Source organism: Barbus barbus (assembly GCF_936440315.1).
Source record: "Barbus barbus genome assembly, chromosome: 28".
NCBI lineage: Eukaryota > Metazoa > Chordata > Actinopteri > Cypriniformes > Cyprinidae > Barbus > Barbus barbus.
Genome location: NC_136756.1, coordinates 18810921 through 18827828, shown reverse-complemented (window position 1 = coordinate 18827828; position 16908 = coordinate 18810921). Strand labels below are relative to the sequence as shown.

Genomic DNA, 16908 nt, shown 5'->3' with positions numbered 1-16908 from the left:
TAATTTGGCGTGATGACCCAGTTCCCAAAAGCAAAGCCAGTCTTTTCCATTCCTCACAAGTCAGTTTATAGCCATGACAGAATATCAACAATATCAAATTATCTGGAGCAGATATTTGACCAGTTGGCATATAATGATATAAATGACAATAAAATATTAAATAATTGCTTAAAATAATTAGCCTCTATATTATAGCTTTAATTATTTGCTTTCATTTAGGCTACAATTCTTTACTGACATTTGACATCCCCAAACTATTCAGTTTCACAATTATGAACAGTTGTGGATGTCGACTAAATGTTTATGAAGTCAAAATGCCATCTTCACGTAAACATATTTTTAATATCACTGTTATTATGACTGTAAAACAATACGTTTCCTAATGCAAAAACAGCACCTGTTTGTTGTTTGTGTGACGGGACGCAGATTTGATTGGACAGACTGTTAATCCTTCAAAAGTTTCGACAGGTCAAATAGGCGTTTACTGCAGCAAACTCTAACGACAAGGGACGTGGACAAATAATTCAATCATATTTGCAGACAGAATGAACATCAGGAGAATGAATCCTCTGCCGGTTGGTGACCAAGACTGTGAACTGCGCTTCCACATCTCCATGAGCAGCTCGCCCTACGGCCAGAGCCTCGATGAAGGAGTTCCCACACACCCCTCCGATGAATTAACCACGGGCCATCGCATAATCGAAGAGACAGCATTGGAGATTGACAGAAAAAGTTTTCAGTGTCTGGAAAAGGGATTTCACGGAGACTCGGTGCCGAGCAGCGGAGCAGTCAAGAAGCCCAGAGCGCCGCGGCTGTTTATCAATGCGCGTGAACGGAGACGCATGCACGATCTTAATGACGCGCTGGATGACCTGCGAGCGGTCATACCGTACACACCGAATCAAAACGTGAAAAAACTCTCCAAGATAGCGACGCTGCTCCTGGCCAAAAACCACATCCTGATGCAAGCTCGGGCCTTGAGGGAGATGCGGAGGATAGTTGAGCAGAACGTTACACGGAATATTATTATGACACCACATATATTGTCAGATTGAGTCTTTAGCGTGTTATCTGAAGCCTCATAGTCACATTTTCTGTCACTTATGTTTTAACCTGTGGAATTGTAATCAAAATAAATTGCTAATAATAATAAAAAAAACATTGCTGTCAAGACAAGTTTGTCTCGAGTTTTCAAAAGAAAGGAAAAGTAGCCTAAAGAGTTTTGTTTCTGAAAAATAGGCCTGTTTATTCATTTGATGTAGCTTATTTTGAAACATGGCAAATGGAGTTGGGCTACTAACATGCAAAAACATGATCAGAGTGTAAGTTAAATAGTCTTTACAAGATTTAGCTTAAACAGCTAATCATTAAGAACAGGATGCATTTTTAAAAATGCAAAAATAGAGTATAGTTTTTAAAGCATCATAAAACCATGTTCCACAAAAGACTTTTCTATAGTTCTTTGAAAGCATGGTGTTTAAAAAAAAAAAACAGGACCCATACACATATATAAAAAAGAACCAAGGAAACTTGTACACTTAGCTTATGATAATGAAAAATATAAAATCTGGGTCCAGTTGCAAACTTAGCCACTATAAGCCTGTTTTAGTCTGATTAGCCGTTAGTCAAGGGGTAACAAGTCTTTAATTTTTCATATAATACCAATATACATGTCTCTTTAATGGGGCACAAAGAAACACTTGAACACCTTTGATTTAATATTTTTTTTTAATCAAATTGAGAGTTTAAAAAAATACATATTCATTCCCTCAAAATCACAGTTAGCCTGTTTACAGAATGTCAGTCTTTGATACAAATTGATTTTATTAACACAATAAATATATCCGAAATAAAATCACACAATACAAGTATGTCACAGACGAAAGTTTTATTGCATCACCTGTTTTGTCTGAGAAATAACATATGGTGTGGTTCAAACTCAAAGCACAAAAAACCCCCCCAAAAAACACACATTTTCATTGGCTCCTGGTCATCATCAGCACAACTTAACGCTGTTGTCATTTTATTGTTATGAGGAGTGAAAGTAAACAATAGATTTATTGTATTGTGCTGTATTATCTAGACATGTTGCAACAAAAATCTCCCCCTCCTTCTCCCCCTCCACCAGGGGGATTTCTCATCTGGTCCACATAATAAAGGTGATAGTCTCATCTAATCTCTGAGACATAATCAATTATCTTTCTCGCCCATATTTTGATGCCCCTTTTGCAATAACATCATTGTGTTATAAGAGGATTAGGCAAATTCGAACTTGTTCTGTGAAGGTTTTAGAATAACAAGATAAACCATCAAAGGTTATTGTTATACTGTATCTCTTCATGAACAAAACTGAAATTGCTGGAGAAGTTAAAGTCAATACTAAAAAGATATTTGGTCATTATTGCTAATGTCTAGTTATGAAATTTTGATTAGTCATTAGGTCAATTTAAAGAAAGACAGAGCGTAAGAAAGAAAGAAAGATGCAATTAGTCATAATAAGGTCTATAATAGCCTACATTTAAAAGGGTGAATTTTAATTTCATGCCGACTGCAAGAAAAAAAAAAAAAGCTGACAGTTTTGGACTTTTAGATAGGCTGTAAACGCGATCTGCAATTTATATTAGTTCAAACAATTGGAATTATTATATATTTTTTCTTAAATAGTTTCCAAGCAAATAAAATCGAATAATAAAAAAAAATTGTTTAATGTTCCGTAAATAAAATAAATCAGAATTATCAGTCCATGTTCACTGTGAACCTGATCTGGCAACCTTTTTTTATATTGCAGAAAAAGGTAACATTCAAATATTATAACAATACAAAATATAAACAAATAAGAGAAAAATAAAAAATTAATAAAAAGGCATAGCTCACATTCAATTTGAACGACTAAGGACATTACAAAGTACCAGGGGGGTTGAAGAGTGTCTCGTAGTATTTTTAACATTTCTGATCTGGCAACCTTAGCAGCTTTGCCACAGCAACCGTGACGTCATTATTCTGACCAATCACTTACTTCCCCTCAAGTCTCGTTAAGCTCTCCTCTGTTATCGCGTGATCTTCGCTGAGGCCCACCGCTATTTATAACCGTAAACAGTAGGTATTTTATCATCATTCTTCATATTTTGCGAAAGAAAAATGTAATAAAATGAATAAACAACAGTTAAATTTCATACAACTGGCTATTATTTTGTTTCCAAGCGTGGTCATTTGCAAATGTTATTGTTAGAAAATAGCTGAACAAGCCCGTCTGCAAGTCTCATGCGCTGCTGTGGTTCATGCACTCGGAGCCTGTTTATTTTCATGCCTCGACGAAAGCAAAACTAATTAATGCCAAATTGTATGCATTAATAGCGAGGGTTTAGTAATTTTAAACGTGTCAAGTGCATCAGTCACTATTCCAAATTCGTTCGTCGCGTAAGTTACTCTGTTGACTGGCCGGTGAGCCGCTGTCTGTCTAACAGAAACACCGCGAAAATATGAACGTGCACAGAGCAGTTCATTCATTTCCCTTCAAACACCTACATCACAACCTTAGACTACTTAAAAGCGAAAATAGGCTTTTTATTTTTTTTATAACACAGACCGCCAGAAACATTGCTCACTAAAAGTGAATCAAACTACTTCTCTGATAATAGCATTTAATAGAGAGTACACATGCATATTTATATTGGATGTGTGCAAAATGTTTTTTGTTGTTTTTACATGTCGTGTTTACCACAGTACATCCATGATGAGTTATTCAGAAAAGCCTGAGGATATTACAAAGGAGGAATGGATGGATAAACTGAATAATGTGCACATTCAGAGGGCAGATATGAACAGGCTCATCATGAACTATCTAGTAACAGGTATGTCAGTGTTATTTTATAGTACAGTATAATTCTTGATTCAAGTCAAATGCACAGATATGTGTAAATTCAAATGAATAAAACGTCCCCGCTGATCATGATTGTAATCCACAGAGGGATTTAAAGAGGCTGCAGAGAAGTTTCGAATGGAATCTGGGATTGAGCCGAATGTGGATCTAGATTCTCTGGATGAGAGGATAAAGATCAGGGAAATGGTTTTGAAAGGTCAGATCCAGGAAGCCATTGCTCTCATTAACAGCCTCCACCCAGAGCTCCTTGACACCAATCGTTACCTCTACTTTCACCTTCAGGTAAACATCTGACCTTATATGGACATGCTGGAGGGAGGGAGATGTCTAAAGTCAAGATCACACCTGGTATTAAGTTGTGTTTTAAATGTGTTTCCCGATTGGATTTTGTCTAGATGGTCCCTTCTTGTTTTGTCACACTTTACATCACTTTTGCAAGAGGCCTGAATGCGGCACTCAAATACAAATATGAATACAAAGCCATGAATGGTAACATAGGGTGACCATTTGTCTTCTTTTTACTGGACATTTCCTGGCCTGGATTTCTAAATTGCCCAAAATGTCTGGGTTTTGGCTTTGTTTTCCTGCTTTTTTCATACTTGCTGAAGGTAATTATTTAAAAGTAGTTTGACCAATAGCGTTTAGACTTTGTACAAATAATTGATCAATTGTGGCATGCAAGAAGGTGGGATCTAGAGAGAACAGTCAAAACAATACAAATATACAAACATAACATGTATGAGAATTGTAAAGACATCTAGGCAGCTTAGAACATATCTGGGACATATAGTCACCTAAAGGGTCATGAACCCCCCACCCCGTTTCAGCACTGGTTCTCACCACAGTTTAAAAAAAAAAGCTAAAGAAGTGAGCGTGTTGCACTGCAGAGTGGAGGGGGAAGAGGGGAGACAAACAACACAGACAACTTCAGGTTCAGACAGCTTCATTTCGCTCCCTTCGAGTTAAAAACACAAATAAATGCACAGCCATTTGCACTCTGCATCGAAAACATATATGAATGCGCTGTTGCACCTCTGATAACTTTGTAGGTTTATTCTGCAGTGTTATAAGCCATTTGATGTGCTGTAAAAACGGTTAAACTCACTAAGTGAATGAATCGCGTTTGTGCCGAACTCTTATTACAAAGCAAAAACAAACACTCTCCTTCAATCCATGAACGTTTCTCTCAGTTAATGTACGCGTCTCAGTCCTTTGCCACATCACAAATTGTGACGTCAACATTATGTAGACAATTAAAATTAATGGATGTTAACATGGTCTTCTATCATGTGTTTACCTCGGCTAAAATTTCTGAAAAAGTGGTCTGGGGTTTCATGTCCCTTTAAGCTGGGCACACACTGCACTGCACAAAGTTTTTGGGTTGCTGATCTTGTCACACTGCATGACTGTCTGGAGTACCATGTAGTTGCTGTTGTGCGCACACTATATGACAGATCAGCGACAAGGAGTCACACATTACATAACTTTTCAGTAGGAAGAAATGTAGAGAATCTCTGACAGCACTTTTCTCAAAAACCTGTCTTTGATAATGCACACTATGCACTTGTCACTCATTTCCACAAAACTTTCTGTTGAGCTCGAGTGCGCAGTTCCCCATCACTCGTTCACCATCACGGAAACAAAAGCAAAATGTTGCTCAGGGTTTATTCACCTCTTCAGCATGCTCTTTTCATTCAGCATAAACTTTTCACAATACATTCGTGTCAGCTCTCGTACAACGTAGAGACGTAAACACGTAACAACATACATCATCACTTTCGTACCTTAATTCCTTCAAGTCAAACAATAGGTAATTTGTCTGATACTGTAATGCAATGTATAAGAGTGCAATACTTAACACTTTCTGCGAGTGAAAACCGGGGGGGTCATGCATTGTGAAACTGACATAAAGTAACTGTAATTTTAATCCTAATCTGTCTGGTTTGGGGCAAGGTAGCATAGTTTGAATTGATTGTTTTGTTGTGCTTTCTCAGATCCGGTCCCATTACTGTTACATGTTAGGGAAGTGGGTGGCAAGACGGTGGTCTTTTGTGGTTGCTTGAACGCATTTGACCACATTGACTACACTATGAAAGCAATCTGGTTTTAACTAGATCTGAAAGTGTTTGAGATTAGACAAGCTTATTTACATCCTTTTAACACCTGTATTTAGTGTCGTTCACTTGTGATCAGATCAACGAAAACACATCTGAATACCAGGTGTAAACCAGGCCTTACAGAGCATTTTAGAGAGCCATTATAAACCATAACAGAATCCACTGGCATGTTGTGTTCTACAATGCACATGCAAATGTAAAAATGAAGGCCTCTTGTTCCACCCCAGATGACAAAAATTGAGAAGTATTGAAAAGAAAACAATTCTCTTGTAAAACTTGACCTGACCCTTCCTGTGAAACTGTTGTTAACTTGTCTTGTAGCAGCAGCATCTGATTGAGCTCATCCGTCTGCGGGAGACTGAGGCAGCGCTGGAGTTTGCGCAGTCACAGCTGGCCGAACAGGGAGAGGAGAGCAGAGAATGCCTTACTGAGATGGAGCGAACCCTGGCACTTCTCGCCTTTGACAACCCTGAAGAATCACCGTTTGGAGACCTGCTCAACATGATGCAGAGGCAGAAGGTATGTGTGTTTATTTGTGTAGGACATAACCATCATAACGGGGTTAGTAAGCTTTATTTCCATGACAGTTTATTCTCCTATTAATATACAGTATAGAAAAGGGGCATTACTGTACCAAGTGTAAATTCTGGACTTGTTCCTCAATCCTTAATGCTGGGTTCTGTCTCCCTCTGTAGGTGTGGAGCGAGGTGAACCAGGCTGTTCTAGACTATGAAAACAGGGAATCTACTCCAAAATTAGCAAAGCTGCTGAAGCTTTTACTGTGGGCTCAGAACGAACTGGACCAGAAAAAAGTGAAATACTCCAGAATGACAGACCTCAGCAAGGGCACCATTGAGGACCCCAAGTAGAGACTGTAATCCACATGGACACATTTGATTTTTTTTTGTCTTATTTATGAACAGTCAGTGACTGGATAGCAAATATAAATCTATATAATGCTTTTTTTCTTGATGCCTCTATAAAAAGTAACTTAAGCAACAGTATATGACTTTATTTCAAACAAAATTATACTGATTGAAAACTGTAAACCTAAATTTGTATTGTAATCTACCATTTACTATGCTGGTAGCCTATTTTCCGAAGAACATGGAATATTCTTATGGTACTGTTTTTGCTAATTTTCAGTCTGTCATATCATATGGCTTTTGTGATTTTATTTTTATTTTATATTTTTCCAACTGCTTCACTGGTTTCACATACACATAGCATATGTCCTCATATTAGGCTGTTTTTGAGGGAAATATTATCTCCTGGCTGGAAAGAAAAAGACTGATATAACTATCTTGATCATGGATCCAACAACTTAATTTTTTATTTATGAGAAGTTACGGATGCTGATATTGTCTAGTAAACAGTGTTGAGTTGTAGACTTTCATTACATAAGCCATTTTAATTACAAAATAACATATTATCATTACAGACTTGAAGCCTTATGTTTATGATTTTTGTCTTTCATTTTTGTTCACATTTTGTACTGCTTGTTTGGGATAAAGTTGATTTCACAGTAGATTTTGCTTACTGGAGTTTTTCTGAATCAGATTTTTTTAAGACCGAATCTCCAGATCCCATGGATAAGACCGAGATTTAATATGATTACACGTACAAGAATTACAGTTCTAGATAATAATCACATTCAGTCCTTAAAAATGAGTGCAAACTAGGATGAGTTGCTCTTCAAACATTTAATGTAGGTGTGGCGGCGGTCGTTTCCGCCTCCTTTTTGTTACTGCGAGCTCTATAAATGCAGTAGTAAACTTTCCTGTTTCAGGAAAACCGAACTGGCTCTCGTTGTCCGGTTTTTATTCCGTTAGATTTAATGGCTGCTGAGCAAGAATCGGACCGCTTCCAAATATCTGTGAACTCTGTGAAAACACCTGTCAGAAATGTGTGTGACACGCCCGGGCTAAAAATAACGCAAATTAACGACAAGACAACAGTGTGACCAAGGTATGATAGAACCAGTTTATTAAAGGAGATTCGAAACAATGCTAAATTTCATAGTGTATTTGTGCGTCAATTGCATCATCAATAGTTTCTGTTGTGAACAACACACTGGAGCGTGTTAATCATTCTCGTATAATCAGGGGAAATTCACATAGCTTTCCTCCATCCACCTCTCTTTAGTTTCGCTTCCTGCCAATAGTTCCATGGAAATCGTCGTCTTTGTCTATCTGTCCACCTTTTGGTGGATGAGTCCTAACTGTGTGTGTGTGTGTAGTAGCAGTAGCCTGGCTGAGAGAGAGAGTTAGGACCATCAAGGACTGAACAGACTAAGTAGACGATTTGCACACTACACTATGCTATGTATTATGTATATATACACACACACACACACTTTGCAATGGTAATGTTACTGTTACCTCTGTTACTGACCTGCTTAGATACCATGATCCATGATAACTATGGGCATTCAACAAAGTTTCACTTCCTGGCAATCGTTGCAATAAAATGTCTACTTTGTCTCTGCAGTCCCCTGATAAAGTATTTGGTGGGAGTCCAATAAATCAATCAATCAATCAAAATGTACCATGACACAGTAATGCCAGTGCAATAAGATAATTCAATTCTGAGGTTACAGAACGGTTGTCTTAAAACACTGTTGAGATACTATGATACATAAATACAGGCTTTCGACACATTAAAAGCATAAAAAAACGAAAAAAAAAACATTATTATTGCTAAGAGGTGGCTCTGAATGAGCATTTTGAAGACAAAGTAAAAAAAAATAAAATCTGAAGTAAGAATCCGTGTTCATTTTTGTTTATTAGGCTGGATGTTTTGGTGGCAAAGTTATTCGAACACTAATATTTTCACCAGCTAAAAAATTGGCATAAGTCAGTTATTTCTATCCTTTGCTGTAGTGTGTCAGTAGCAAATATCAGTTTACCATTTTGCCATTAGTTGTAATAATCCAGCGAGATTTTTGTTTGCACAAAGAGTCTGACAAAAGCCAGTGCTCCACACAGAGGTCTGATCTCATCATCATCCAGTCTGTCTGGAATGACATGAAGAAACAGAGCAAACTGAGACAGACTAAACCCAGAAGAACTGTGACAACGTCTCCAAGATGCTTCAAGAGACCTACCTGCAAAGCTACAGTACTGTTAAAAGTTTTAGGTAAAAATTCCGTAAACTGAGGATGCTGTCAAAAACAATGTCATAAATGGATTTTCTTTATCAATAAACTTCTATTAACTAAATTAAATCAACATTTGGTGTGACCATCCTTTGTGTTTAAAGCAGCTTTTGCCCTGGGTGCACTTGAGCATAGTTTTTCAGGTAGCTTTGCAGGTAGGTCTCTTGAAGCATCTTGGAGATGTTGCCACAGTTCTTCTGGGTTTAGTCTGTCTCAGTTTGCTCTGTTTCTTCATGTCATTCCAGACAGACTGGATGATGATGATCAGACCTCTGTGTGGAGCACTGGCTTTTGTCAGACTCCTTGTGCAAACAAAAAAAATGTCACTGGATTATTACAGCTAATGGCAAAATGGTAAACTGATATTTCCTACTGACACACTTCAGCAGAAGATAAAAAATAACTGACTTACAACCATTTTTTAGCTGGTGAAAATATTAGTGTTCTAATAGTGTTCTAATAATTTTGGCCACCACTGTAGATCTTGTGAAATGTTACTGAAAATTTTGTATAAGTGTCCTATGCCATCAATTGTATATCTGCCTAATTTATAGGGCTGCCCCCAAATAGTCGACTAAACGTTAGTCGATATGAAGAGGGCTTGGTCGAATACATTTTCATTAGTCGGTTAGTCGCAAAAAAAAAATCACGTGAAATTACGCATTCAGGGGCTGCGCAGTTGGTGTATGACATCAAAGCAACGAGAGAACAACGCGATCTCGTGCCTCGCGGTATACCAAAGCGCACTTGTGGGAGAGGTGTCTGGCTGATGCTAATAATTATGTCAGGAAAAAAGTCCAAAGTGTGGGATCATTTTGAAAAGTCGAAGGACGACCCTAAAAAGGCTTAATTTCCTTTTTGTAGTGTTTCTGTTTGCTATCCGTTAGGCTATATATATATATATAAAAAAAAAAAACGGGTATTTTTATAACGGGTAGGCTATACAAATAAATAAATACATATTTTTATTTATTCGTTTTTATATAATGCAGAAGTTGTTTTTTATTCTGTTAGAAAAATTAGTCTGATGTTTGCAATTTGTTGTTTCAGGTCAAGACTCATCCGTCGTCTTGATGCAGTTTGCGGCTTTGCTCTGATATTTTTGATTTGTATTAGTGTTCTTTAAATTATTTGTTCCACATTTTGTCTTAAATATAGTTGTTCTAAACAATTTAATCAAATACTTAGGCTGTTAATTTGTTTGCCTTCTTTTTTATTCTAAGTTTTGGCGTTGTGCCATGTGCATTTATTAAATTGTTCGTTTTTGTTAATTTTCCTTTTGAACAATATAAAAATTATATAAATTTTCCACTGTATTTTTATACCAAACAGCGTTTTGCTACAGTATTTATTTGTTTTTGTTTTTTGCCTTGTTTTGTACTAGGCCTAAGTTACTAATAAGTTTATTTGATTTATTTTAAAGAACGAATTTTAGTTTATTTTATTCAAAACTGTTTTTTTTTTTTTTTGACATGTAACTGTTACAGTTTGTATTTTTGATAATACATTATTAAAATGCACAGGCAGTCTGATTGCTGTTTTTATGTTATAATTAGCCTATAACATTCCGGCCACTGATTTTTGTGTCTGTAAGCCTGTATACTTTAAACCCTTTACTATTCTGTTTTAAGCACTTAATTTTCATTTTGAACGCGCTAATATCATGCTTTAGCATTTTCTGTCATATGGAAGTGTTAAACTTCAACTTGGACTGTACCTTTCCTTGTATATACGCAAGTTATTATATTAATATCATAAATGAACGATTATTCGACTAATCGCTAAAATGTAGGAGTGTTAGTCGACTAGGAATATCTTTAGTCGGGGGCAGCCCTACTAATTTATTTAACATTTGTAACTTATTGTTTGCAGAGTGAGGAACTTAAAATGTGCTGTGCTCTGGGTCACCAGATTGATACACTGTTGTAATTATAATGTCCCACCTGCTGCAGGCCACTGGCCCGGACCTGGACCCTGATGCTTCTGTTAGTCACATGTCTTCTCTACTGGTCACGGATGGCCATGCCAATCTGTGCCGTCACCATGGCAAAAGAATTTGGATGGAGCAAGACCGAGACCGGCATAGTGCTGGGTGCTTTTTTCTGGGGTTACTGTTTTACTCAGGTGCTTGGTGGTCATGCCAGTGATAGGTGAGTGTTTTGGTGAAGGGTACAGGTTGTAGATCAATTATGGAAAGTAGAAGTTGATGATGATGAGCATTGTTTTTACAGGATAGGAGGAGAGAGAGTACTGCTGTTGTCCACCTCCTCCTGGGCCGTGATGACGACCATCACTCCACTTCTGGTCAACATTGGACCCGACCTCTTGTTACCATGACAGTGATCAGGTTTCTGTTGGGTGTAATGCAAGGTGAGAGCATTGTGAGAGACAGCTGGGGAGAAAATTGTGAGAAGAATGAGGGGAATTTAGAGAGAAAATCTCATTAACTCAAAAATGTAAAGTCTTAGTTATCGATCAACATGTTTGAACTAGAAATTTCCACCAGCAAGTCTGTAAAATCAGTTGCTGGGGGTATTGGCTGTAATTACTAGGGTGGGTCTAAGTTAGTTTAATCAGAATCAGCTCACCCTGACTAATTTCAGATGTTCATTTTGCACAACACACATTTTTTACATTTACTTGCCACTTATTTAAGCGCATTTCCACCACATGAGAACATTTCCACCTTTGGTACATGATAATTATGACATAATAAATTGAGATTACGAAAAACAGCTGAAATTAAATACAGTATATGACATAAAAGTAAAAATTATAACAAGTCAAAATTCTGACAGAAATTCATAATTATGAGATTAAATAGTCAAAATGATGGCAAAAATAATATAATTTATATAAAAACATCAACTTTCTATCTCAATTATGACTTGGTATGTATTAGAATGTTTGGTCAAAATAATCACTTTGTCATAATTCTGACTGGCATCATTTAGATTTTTGTGTCCCCCATATAAAATATAATTTATACTTCTCATCACATAATTATAACTTGGTATGTCATTATTTAGACAATATGTTTATGTTTCATAATTATGACATTAATCTGATCATTTAGACTTTTTATCTCATAATTATGGCTTAGTGTGTCATAATTTAGACTTTTTTATCTCATAATTATAGTATCTTATCATTGTGATGTAGTATTTTAGTACTTTTTATGGCATACTTATAACTTTTTTGTTACCATTTTTTTCTTATGTCAAGTCACTATTATTTGTGTAGCTCTTTTAACAATGCAGCTTGTGTCAAAGCAGCTTTACATCAGCTTGATATAAAGCCGGGTGGCTTTATATCAGCTTTACAGTATTTAGACGGGGAAATAGTGTGTCGAAGTAGTGTCATTCTCCTCTTGTCAGACAAAATAGTAGTTTAAATCTAGGCTAAAGCAGAGTGAGATTGTGCAAAGGACTTATCTGGTTCCTTATCTGGTTATGTAGCAGAAATGGGCTTCCATAGCCCCTTAAAGGTAAAAAGTAATTCTCAGTAGGACATGATTGTGAGTTTGTGTTATGCTCTCTTTGTTTTTAGGGGCTCACTACCCTTCTCTTGTCAGTATCTGTGCTCAGCGTGTGACGGAGGGAGAGAGAGGTTTATTGATGAGCACTGTGGCCTGTGGGTGCTACCTAGGGTAAGATATAATAATAGATTTCCCAATCATTCTATTTGAATTCATATTTTTATTTATTTATTTATTTGAAGTGTAAAATAAAACTGATTCACTCTTGTATGCAAGCACCTCTTGAATTACGTACCGTACTACTACTAAGGGTGTGAATCTTCACTGGTTTCACGACTCGATTCAATTACGATTATCATGTCAACGATTTGATTCATTTAATATCACGATTCGTTGCATCCTCAGCTTCAATATTACTGCACATGGCTACATTTTCATTTAAATTTTATATCAGATTTATTTTGTGCATTTTTATTAAATTATATAAGCAGGCCTCTTTTAAAAATAATTACAAATTAATAATAAATCAAAAACAATTGTTAATAGGCTACATTCATACTACTGTACAGATCTGTTTCGACATATCAGATGTTTTGTCCTGTTCTGAAAACATAACTTACTGTGTTTACATCAGTTTTCTATCATAAAAGTTTTCTATAAGAATCGATATTTCCTCCCACCCCTATTCCACACTATTCACGATTCTGTCATTGAGATGTCTGTCTCTCTTAGAATGCTGCTGGTTGGAGGTGTAGGTTCCCTGATGCTGGACTTGTTTGGATGGGGAGTGTGTTTTATGGAGCTGGTCTCCTTGCTATTTGCTGGACCTGTTGTGTATGGAAATGTCTTCTGCAAGGTACTTAAATTGTGGGCCTTTACATGTTTAATTTAAGTAGCATTGTTCTTCAGATTTTGCACTCATTCTTGATTGAGTGCTATTTTATTCCTCTGAAGGTCAGAATTTGTATAATGAAGTCTCTTAGAGAAGTCACAGTGATTCAGATACAATCAGTGTTGGCTTCAGTATTTGTGTTTGCCATAGCAACTGTGTGGATAGAATAATTGGATCTTTTATTTTACAACACCCTGTTTTTGAATAAGAGAATTCTGTACTGAGGTCCCTGCTATATCTTAATAATCTCACGTAGGTATTCAGAAATCGTGTTTGTTATGTATTACCGTTTTAAATGTGTCAGTACAGAGTTTGTTTGGTTGTTTGTTACAGGTCCAGGTTTCTCTCTCGACTCACTGTGGACCCGCAGTAGTTCTGCATCTGAATCCTCTAAAATCAATTAGCTGAATCTCCTTCGAGAGCCTAGTGTCTGGTGAGGTTCAAAACATCAACATATCCCTCATTTTACTCTCTACTTTCACTCGTTGTTTTATGTTTTTTTGCATTCCAAATTTTTGTGTCATTATCCCTTACTGTGACTAATTTCGGAAAACTCATTCTCACTTAAAATGTTTTAAAATTTTAAAAGATGTGCTAGTATTAATGCAGAAGGTTGCTCACTGCATGTGTATGTGTTTTAGGGCTATGATCATTGCTCATCTCTGCTTTAGTAGCACATATTACACACTCATGTCATGGCTACCAACATTCTTCAAAGACATGTTTCCTAATGCCAAGGTATGCCAGCCATTGCACATTAGTTGATTTCAATGGTTGTTTCTCTTTTTATTAGTGTTTATGCTCCCAGTGTACTTACCAATAATTCTAATATGTAGTAGTGATAATATTTAACTATATTACTAAACAAAATATTTATGAGTTTTTGTGCACTCTTTCTCAAATTACGTTTGATGTAATTTGTTAAAGCATTTTCTATTTTGTTTGATGACAGGATTGGGTGTTTAATGTGATCCCTTGGTTTGTGGCGCTGCCCACTTCACTGTTTGGAGGCTCTATCTCTGATCATCTCATTAGGCAAGGTGAACAAAACCAACACAATCTCATAGCAATTCAAAACTAAAGTGAATTGGTGGCTAATTTGTATGAATTTCTGCATCTCATTTGTACATTTTCATGCAATCTGCTTATTCCACACTGGTAATTAGGTTTAGGTGTGGACCTTCTTGCTTCCTTTTTTATTTTTCTAAAAAAATTTTTTTTTCGTACAAATCAAATTGCGTACAAAATCGCCACATTGTAAAATATGTCTTTATGTCTTAACCTGGCAGTTACCCTGTAACCCTAATGTTTCTGTCAGTAATTAGTCACATTTATGTCTTTATGTCAGGCTGTGGGACTGTGACTGTAAGGAAACTCATGCAGGTAACACAACATCAGCTATGAGCTTTAACGTGTCCTGATACAGAGTAAAATTACATTAACAATTCATAAATTGCATTATGCAATCTGTATTGTGTTTGTGTGTCTCTGTTTTAAACATTCTTGTGTAGTTCTTTGCAATGGGAGTAGCCAGTGTGTTCATCTTCCTTCTCTGTAAGACAGCTTTATCCATGCTGTGGCATGTGTGTCTCTGGCTGTTGGACTGTCCACATTTAATAACAGGTTAGAATCAACTGCCATATCCAAAACATGATTGTACAGCATTGATTAGCCTATATACAGTCTATTAGATTTTTCATGCTCAAATATAAATGTGTAGAAGATTTAGCCAATCAACAACTGATTGTATAGTGAAGAGATAGTAAAACAAAGTAACCTGTGTGTGTATTTTCATGTGCAGTGGGGTGTCTGTGAATATGCATGACCAGGCTCCATCATGTACAGGAGCTCTGTTTGGTAAGTCCACCTCTGCTTGTAAAAAAAAAAAAAATCAGGAATGTTTTATTTTATTTTATCCCAATATGTTTTAAGCATTATTCTAAATATGCTGCTCCCTTGCTTACAGGGGTTATGAACACAGTTTCTGCTTTTACTGGTGGGTTATAATCCTTTTTCTCTAATGTAACCAATTACATGTATACTGTCAATGTAATGCCCTCATATACTGTGGAAGGAGTATTGAAATATTTGATTTAAAGTACCTTTTGATAGGTCAGTTTACACAATCTAAATTCTGTTTGACAATTAGAAAAATGTAAATAGTAAAAGTAATGTAATATTGAAGTAATCTTTAATCTGTAAAAGTTGACATAACGTTGTAATTACTTAAGTTAAAACTATGACAAACATAATTATATAAATTATGACAAAAGAAGTATATGACACTAATTGGCTTTTTATTTAATAATTTTCTGTTATAATTTAAAATTGTCATAATTGCAATTTGGACTTTAAATAAAAATAGTTATTAATCATAATTCAGATTTTGTATCTCATAATTATGACTTTGTATGCCATAATTTCAAAGTTTTGTCTCAATTTAGACAATTATCAATTTTATCTCATAATTTTGACTAATTTAGTATGTTATAATTGTATTTTTTTTTCTCATAATGTAAATCAATCTGCAAAATATTTTGTTCACATTCAAGTCCTGTGCAATTACTTACATCCTACCTCATTTGTAGTGTTAATTGTAATACCTATTTTTTTATTGCTCTTCTTCTTTCCCTATATCTTATTGTCTTTGTACTGTACTTCAGATTTGTTGTTGGTGTACATGTCTGGTTACATGATCGAGGTCACAGGTTCCTGGGTGAATGTCTTCTCTGTCCTGGCTGTGGTGAACATCATTGGTGTCACCATATTCATAGTGCTGGGTGAAGCAAAACGAGTTGATCAGCCTCAGATTATCTCAACATCATGCTGAAAACAAATTCTTCCTCCCAGAGACATTGGTGTTTCTTCATTTGCCATTTGTAAGAAATGGAACGAAACTCCTCAACACTTGTGTTTTATATCATGTTTTAGAGAATATTTATTCATTTAAATTCATATTTATTCATCTAAATTGTATTCAAATATTTGGCAGGGTTGGTTGAAAATGATGCAATGAAACACGTTTTATATTTTGTATAACAAATATGTATTTAAAATAAAACAGTAGAACAATTGTCATTCTACTAATAAGATTAGAATAATTCAACTGTCTCAGTCTTAAGTGTTTCTTGTCCTTTCACTCACCGGAAGGCGGAGACAGAGGACAAATCAGAGCCGCATGATTCCATGAAAAATCATAAATCAATGAAACATGACGGGCCATTACAAACAGTACCAAAAGTGCTTGTTTATCATTCTTTAAAAACACATGGCATTAGGTAATATAAGGGACACCGTTTTGTTTTCTGAGCCATATCCTCTCGATGACAGTGTAAGACCCCCTTCATCCAGTGAAACGGGCCTAGTGCTACAGGGGGTGCTGCG

General features: G+C 36.0%; 1 protein-coding gene and 1 pseudogene across 3 annotated transcripts; both read left to right on the top strand.

The window, feature by feature from the left end:
* Window positions 1–3043: 3043 nt before the first annotated feature.
* Window positions 3044–7520, top strand: gid8a (GID complex subunit 8 homolog a). Of its 2 annotated transcripts, XM_079382367.1 has the most exons (5): window positions 3044–3096; window positions 3724–3851; window positions 3966–4162; window positions 6319–6516; window positions 6693–7520. In XM_079382367.1, exons 2-5 carry the CDS (start codon window positions 3731–3733, stop codon window positions 6864–6866), a joined length of 690 nt encoding a protein of 229 aa, XP_079238493.1. In that variant the 5' UTR covers window positions 3044–3096; window positions 3724–3730; the 3' UTR covers window positions 6867–7520. The 2 variants fall into 2 exon arrangements, with proteins under 2 accessions (XP_079238493.1, XP_079238494.1); XM_079382368.1 differs by lacking the exon at window positions 3044–3096 and having other exon boundaries at window positions 3225–3851.
* A 1977-nt stretch (window positions 7521–9497) lies between these two features.
* On the top strand, window positions 9498–16354 carry LOC306848816 (voltage-gated purine nucleotide uniporter SLC17A9-like; annotated as a pseudogene). The gene is made up of 13 exons: window positions 9498–9508; window positions 11107–11304; window positions 11386–11524; window positions 12704–12803; window positions 13365–13488; window positions 13858–13957; window positions 14166–14262; window positions 14477–14564; window positions 14873–14907; window positions 15036–15147; window positions 15326–15381; window positions 15491–15520; window positions 16188–16354. The product of its transcript is annotated as a voltage-gated purine nucleotide uniporter SLC17A9-like (transcript).
* The last annotated feature ends 554 nt before the right edge of the window (window positions 16355–16908 follow it).

Coding starts and splice junctions, on each gene's coding strand:
- gid8a (XM_079382368.1), top strand. CDS start 3,686: ATGTTTTTTGTTGTTTTTACATGTCGTGTTTACCACAGTACATCCATG. Junction 4,163..6,318: donor ACCTCTACTTTCACCTTCAG/GTAAACATCTGA, acceptor CTTGTCTTGTAG/CAGCAGCATCTGATTGAGCT. Junction 6,517..6,692: donor ACATGATGCAGAGGCAGAAG/GTATGTGTGTTT, acceptor CTCCCTCTGTAG/GTGTGGAGCGAGGTGAACCA.